Source organism: Neofelis nebulosa, chromosome 15 (genome assembly GCF_028018385.1).
Source record: "Neofelis nebulosa isolate mNeoNeb1 chromosome 15, mNeoNeb1.pri, whole genome shotgun sequence".
Taxonomy (NCBI): Eukaryota; Metazoa; Chordata; class Mammalia; order Carnivora; family Felidae; genus Neofelis; species Neofelis nebulosa.
The window spans coordinates 71,771,635-71,778,348 of NC_080796.1; the positions used below are offsets into that span (position 1 = coordinate 71,771,635).

General features: G+C 51.5%; 1 protein-coding gene across 1 annotated transcript; it reads right to left on the bottom strand.

Moving 5' to 3' along the window:
* Positions 1-438: 438 nt before the first annotated feature.
* LOC131495579 (olfactory receptor 10J4-like) lies at positions 439-4,092 on the bottom strand. Its single transcript, XM_058700573.1, has 2 exons — positions 3,998-4,092; positions 439-1,390 (listed from the first exon to the last, which is right to left on the bottom strand). Exons 1-2 carry the CDS (start codon positions 4,090-4,092, stop codon positions 439-441), a joined length of 1,047 nt encoding a protein of 348 aa, XP_058556556.1.
* Between the last annotated feature and the right edge of the window lie 2,622 nt (positions 4,093-6,714).

Genomic DNA, 6,714 nt, shown 5'->3' on the forward strand with positions numbered 1-6,714 from the left:
TTTTTTTTATTGTATGAAATACAGCCTAGAGAGTGTTAGGTGTAAATAATGGAGAACTTGTTATTTCAGTGCTCTCGAGTTCCATGCCGAGGCCAAGTTCCGATCCCATAAATTCCTGTGATAGATACTATATATTCTTCCCACCCTCACTACCAGTTTCCAGTCCCTTATGCCAAGGGTAACAGGAACAGGGACTAACGTTACAGCACAGCTCCTGAATATGCTTTATCTTGCCTGGTTTTCATCAAGCCTGAGAAGCCCCCCTATTGGTCTTGGGAAATCCATCAACCTCTCGTTCATCTTTTCCTTCCTCGCGTTGCTGTAGCCCTCTCAGTCCTAGCTGCTGCCCGGATCAGGTACCGGGTGCCTGGTGTCAGACTCACTCTCTCACTGCGACCCCTCAGCAAACTGTTGACTTTTACGGAGACCGACCAGCACCTAAGAGAGAGGATTTTTGCCCAAAGCTCTGAGCAAGGCATCCTTGACTTCTTTGTTCCTCAGGCTGTACACAACAGGGTTGAGGAGGGGTGTGATGACCGTGTAGGTCACGGAGATGAGTCTGTCCTTCAGGGAGTTGTGAGACTTGGGCTTGAGGTAGGCGACGGAGGCGCAGCCGTAGTGGACGACGACCACCGTGAGGCGGGAGGCGCAGGTGGCGAAGGCCTTCTTCCGGCCCCGGGCGGAGGGGATCTTGAGGCTGGTGGAGACGATCAGGACGTAGGAGATGACGATCAGCACCGCGGGCAGAACAAGGACACACAGACTGATGAGCAAGGTGACAAGTTCTTTGATGGTGGTGTCAGCACGGGCCAGCTGCATCAGGGGCCGGATGTCACAGAAGAAGTGGGAGATGACGTTGGCATCACAGAAGGGCAGGCTGAACACAGACGACACCTGAATGCTGGCCGTGCTCGGGCCAATGCTCCAGGAGCCACTCGCCAGTTGAAGACAAGTCCTTTTGCCCATGACGACGGAATACCGCAGGGGGTTGCAGGCGGCCGCGTAGCGGTCATACCCCGTGGCCGTGAGCAGGAAGCAGTCGTTGATGCCGAAGGCGAGACAGAAGAAGAGCTGAGTGGCACAGTCTGGGATGGAGATGGCTCGTTGGGGACTGAGGAGACTGGACAGCATGCGGGGGATGATGGCCCCTGTATAACCGGTCTCAGAGATGGACAGTACGCTCAGGAAGAAGTGCATGGGTGTGTGAAGTTGGCAGTTGAGGCGGATAACGGTCAAGATGATGGCATTGCGGGCGAGGGTCAGCAGGTACAAGACCAGAAAGACCGCAAAGAGAACGAGTCTGTGCTGCCACCCAAAAACGGAAAAACCTTCAAAGGTGAACTCTGTCACGGCGGTCAAGTTGAGCCTTGGCACTGGGGACAATCTGGGTCTGAAAGAGATGAAGCGGGGAGGTCGGACATCCGGGGTGGAAGCAGGAGGCTGGTCCACGGTGCTCGTCAGCCACGTGCAGGGGCGCAAAATGGGTGTAGCTCCCGGTTTCCGAAGCTCTCAGCTTTCAGACGCTGGCCAAGTTCTCCAAGACTTCCCAAGGTTCGCGGGGGGGGGGGGGGGGGTGGCGCTGGGAGGCAGATGCACGGGGGTGGGGAAGAGAGTAAATACCCGCAGCGAGCGGTGGGAGCACCTCACGTGCTTGGCTGGAGGGGCTGCAGACCAGAGAAGGCACTAGACTGAGTGTGCACAGCCTGGAAGTCCGCCCACGCTCCCCTGCTTTGGCCCAGCAGTGACGCACCACCTGTCAGAGAGCCAGTTGTGAGGGGACCTCCACAGAGCGAGAATTCAAGCCAGGGACAGATCACTGCCGGAGGCATGATTCTGGGAAGGTAGGCGGCCAGACCTGATGTGCTCAAAGCACATAGTATCGTCCTCCCCGTGGGTCAAATTCAAAATGGCCAGTGTCTGGACTAAGGCGGGGAGAGGAGACACTGCTTTTTTCTCTTGATGAGAGGCTAACGTGTGGACCCAGGACACTATGATCCAGAGCCTGATTCTTGCTTTCCTCCCTGTGCTCCCCAGATACCCTGTGTTTCAACACCTGCATCCCCTCCCTTCCGTGTGGAGGGTCATTTCTGCTTGTTTCCTAGTCTCTAGTCGAGCACAGAAAGCCTCTCAGACATCCTAAAGGTTTGAAGTACCAGTAACTCCAAGACAAGAGTGATAAAAATAACAAAATATTGACGTTTCTAGCAACTTCCGGCTTCAACCTTAGTGTAAGTAGAGGATGCTTGCTTTACTTTGCCCACTTGGTGTGTGTGTGCTCGTCTATAAAATAGAATAATATATAGTCACAGTGTTGCTATGGAGATTATATTAATGACTCTGTGTAAATAGCCAAGCGTAGTTCTTGATAGGTAACAGGCAAACGGTACATTCAATTTCTGCTCCTTCACCCACCCTCCCCATCCCCACTTCCGGTTGGGTTCCGCTTGAATGTCAGACCCACCCAGACATCGTGCAGGGTTCCCGTCGTTGATTTGTCCCATCTCTGTTGACTGCGACGCTCGGTCCTCCTTTCCCACCTCCAGATTCTGCACCCTGGAGGGGGGCTGGGGCTGGTCTGGAGTCCAGCACCCCCGTGAGCAAGCCCCAGCCCCACCTGCTTCATGTTTGACCTTAGAAAGGTTCCCTCACCTCCTCGGGCCTCGGTTTCTCCCCTTGTAAGATGAAGGCAGGACCGATCTCCACGGAAGAGGACCGACGGAGGAATTACACAAGAAGACGCCTAGAAGGCATTGAGCAGAAGGCCTGGTATACAGTAGGCCATCAATAAATGGAAACCATGGGGGCGCCTGGCTCAGTCGGTTGGGCGTCCGACTTCAGCTCAGGTCATGATCTCACAGTCTGTGAGTTCAAGCCCCGCGTCGGGCTCTGTGCCGATGGCTCAGAGCCCGGAGGCTGCTTCGGATTCTGTGTCTCCCTCTCTCTGCCCCTCCCCTGCTCACGCTCTGTCTCTCTCTCTGTCCAAAATAAACAAACATTCAAATAAATAAATAAATAAATAAATAAATGGAAACCATTGATAAAGATGAGCATAGATGTCAAAATAGGAATAGTTGAGGTCACTGTTTTTGTCTTCACTTCTCTCCCAAGTCCCAGCTCAGGACGTGGCTGGTCTTCATCTAGCTAGAACGTATTTACCAGCTTGCTGCATAGAGGGTGCTCTGCTAGCTTTTAGAGACAGGAGGAGGAGGAGGAGGAGGAGGAGGAGGAGGAGGAGGAGGAGGAGGAGGCGGCGGCGGAGGAGGAGGAAGAAGAAGAAGAGGAAACAGGGAAGGAGACATTCCCGCAGGGGAGAGAGTCCCAAGGGCAGGGGGAGCGTGCGGATGTGGGTCGGGATGGGTAAGCCTCTCCCAGTGCAACAATTCTGCAGGCGTGCCTGCGTCCGGGACCTTCTTCTCGGGCTCTGCTTGGACTCCTGCGCTCGGGAGACTCTACGTCAGCCATTCACTGATCCTCACTTTCCTGGCCCCTGCTTGAGATCTGGGGCAGGAAACGGGAGGAAATGGCGGGGACCTGTATATTCGGGAAATCCACTTTTGCTGGTGGAAAGGGCCCGCGTGGGTTCACCCCGCCAGAGTCTGGTGGCTTGTGGCTTGCCACCAGGCCCCGTTCACCAGGAGTGTGGCAGGTAGGACTGTGAGGGGTGGGAGTGCATGTTCCCAGTTCCCCTGGCTCTCCCTTCAGCCTTTAGTTGTTTTGTTGGGCTAAAGGGACCAATGAAGCCTTTAGGAAGTTCTGCCTCAGGTTTTTCTAAGGCTAAGTCCCAGATAACCCTTTCCGAATGATTTTTTCCCCCAGCATGTATAATGCTTTTTATTCCCTAAATCTTACAGCCCAGCTACACAGTCATTGTTCCACTTGACGATAGTCCCAGGACAGAGGAGAAAAAGAAAAGGTGGCGTCCCGTGAGCAAGAGTCGTGAGGCCGCGCCCAGTCAGACAAGAACCCTGCTTTTACTGAGTGGTGGAGGGTGACTCACCTCTCGCCAGGCAGGGCCGAGGCTCGATGTGGCTTCAGAGAGTAAGGCTGGAGAGCCCCGGCCAGCACTCCTGCTCCGCTGGGCAGGTGCAGCATGCTCAGAGTCTTCTGAAGGGAAGCCTGGAAGAAAACCTTAGAACCTGCCCGGGTCTGTCTGTTAATTCCTGCGCTGATTGGTCATGTCTGGGAGTCACAAAAGCAGCCCCAGGCTCCCCTGTGCCTTCCCGGAGCCCTGCCCCTTACGTGTGTATTACAGGCTGTCAGGGAGGACTGTTCCCCCAGGCCCCTGGGCCCCGGGGTCCCTTTCCCCACGGTGGCCGTAGCAAGATCCAAATCTGCTGATGTCTGGGGACCTCATTAGAAAGGGGGCTCATCAGCCCAATCACATGGATGGTATGTGTGTAGGCGATCTGGGGTTTCCAGCAGGAACAAAGCCTTTGCATCAAGTCACGGCCCTGATCTCCGTAGATGTTGAGGAGCTCTTGTCTCCAGACCCAACCATACTTTTACATTTTTTTTTAAATTTATTTTTGAGAGAAAGACACAGCGTGAGCAGGGGAGGGGCAGAGAGAGAGGGAGACACAGAATCCAAAGCAGGCTCCAAGCTCTGAGCTGTCAGCACAGAGCTTGACACGGGGCTCGAACCCACAAACCGAGACCATGACCTGAGCTGAAGTCAGACGATTAACCAGTCAAGCCACCCAGGTGCCCCAGGACCCAACCACGTTGAAGGGTGCAGCTTTATTAGTCAAGCCACTCGTGCCCTGGGGTCTCGTGCCCTAATTGCTGAAGATCTGTGAAGCCCCTTGCAATTCAAATATTCCAGAAGCTGTGACTCATTCACTTGCGGTTGCTTTCAGCAGGTGCTCACTGAGCGCTTTGCACGCGCCAAGGCCAGGGAATGTGGCGGCAGCTGGGGACACGGCATCCGTGCTGACGCCAGTCCCGCTGCTTGCTCGTCAGTCCAGAGCATCGCTTCGAATCGCTGGAGAGAGCAGACAACCTCCAGATTCCTGCCTCCCTCCCATGTCTCCTGGCCTTTGGGCAGTCAGCAGACCCCAGCCTTGTCTGCCTCTCCTGCAATGGGCCCAAGACGGGCCTTCCCAGAGGCTGAAGGCAACCCAGACACTGACCCGCCAGCTTCCCTGGTGGGAATTGACTCCTTGGTGTTTCCTAGTTCTGGAGCTCAGTTTATGCCTTTCTCCTAGAGACCTTCTCAAAGTACGAAAGGCTCCCTTTCTAAGAACCAGCATGCTTGAGGCATGAATACCTGGGAGTAAGGTAGTTTATTAATGTGTCTTTGATAAGGTGGGTCAATGGAGACTGGCAAACCAGCATGGGATAATTGCCAGCCATCCAGTCCGGTCCCACATGATCTCTCCTGGCCCCAAATGTTGACCCGAGAGAAACCGGAAACACTCGGGCTGATGAGCCATTAAGAGCAGAGAGACCCACAGCTAAGAGAGGTACTACATGGTGTATTTACCACTGCTGGGGGTGGGGTGGGGTGGGGTGTGTGGCGGGGAGGGTCTTCCCAAGACCTGAAAAGGATCCGTTAATCTTGGGCCTCATTTGTCAGTGTCCCTTCTTCACAGTTTTTCCGGTAGGCAGCTCAATTCCAATATTTACGCAGCTCTTTGGAATTAGGACTACAATGGGATTGAAACCTACGAGAAAGAAAAGGAAACCCTGATGTTGAAATTATGATCTGGAAACTGCGTGCATTTTTAGAACATGTATGGTTCTTATCGTGGGTCTATCTGACATAAGTTTAGACGTAAAAAGACTGGAAAATCTGGAGTGGATGGAGGTGTTTTTTTTTTTTTTTTTTCCTGAAAAGGGAGAAAATACACTGATTACATCGTCTGCCTATTTTTGGCAGTTTTGTCTTTTCCGTTCTGACTTTTTATATCTTCTCTTGTTGCATTCAGTTATGAGCCATGATACGATATCGAATGCTAGCAGCCACAGAGGCTATCATGGAGACTTGTGTCCTTTTTCCAAATTTTAATTAAAATGCTTCTCATGTTTCGGTCACCATGACAGGGGATGTTTGGGGCACATCTCTGGCATTGCCCTCTACCAGATGAAGGAAGTTCCTTTCTATTCCTGGTTTGTTTGCCACTTTATCGCTAGTGATCTATTAAATTTTCAGTTGGCTCCTTTTCTATACCCATTGACAGGATGGTATGCTTTTTACTCTTTAATTGGTTAGGGTGGTGAATTACATGAATAGATTTTTCTAAGGTTGACTCATTGGTACATTTTTAAGAAAAACCCTGCTTGGTCAAAAGACCAAGACCCAATATACACTATTGAATTGAATTAGCTATTTTTTTCATCTACCTGTTATTTGCCAGTAGTTATCTTCTCCTACTTTGCCTATTTTTGGTACCAAACGTTTGCAATTAACAATGTTTTTCAATGCTGCGGAAATTTCACGCCTTTTCTAAGCTCTGAGCCTGGTGTCTTTTCTTGTTTGTTTTTTGAAAGGGTGGATTTTTTCCCCTCACTGCTTTTCCATTTTTTTAGGGTTATTATTCTAGTAAATTGTCTATTCCTGGTATAATTATGGTAATTTATATCTTCCTCTGAGTTTGCCCATTTTATATACTTTTTCAGATAGATTGATACAAAGTTGTTCAAGGTATGTTTTTGTAATCATCTTATGTGTCCGTTTCTCCTACTTCATTTTGTTTAGTCTTTCTGATTTATCAT

Coding starts and splice junctions, on each gene's coding strand:
- LOC131495579 (XM_058700573.1), bottom strand. CDS start 4,092: ATGCTGCACCTGCCCAGCGGAGCAGGAGTGCTGGCCGGGGCTCTCCAG. Junction 1,391..3,997: donor TCGGCCCTGCCTGGCGAGAG/GTGAGTCACCCT, acceptor CATCTCTTTCAG/ACCCAGATTGTCCCCAGTGC.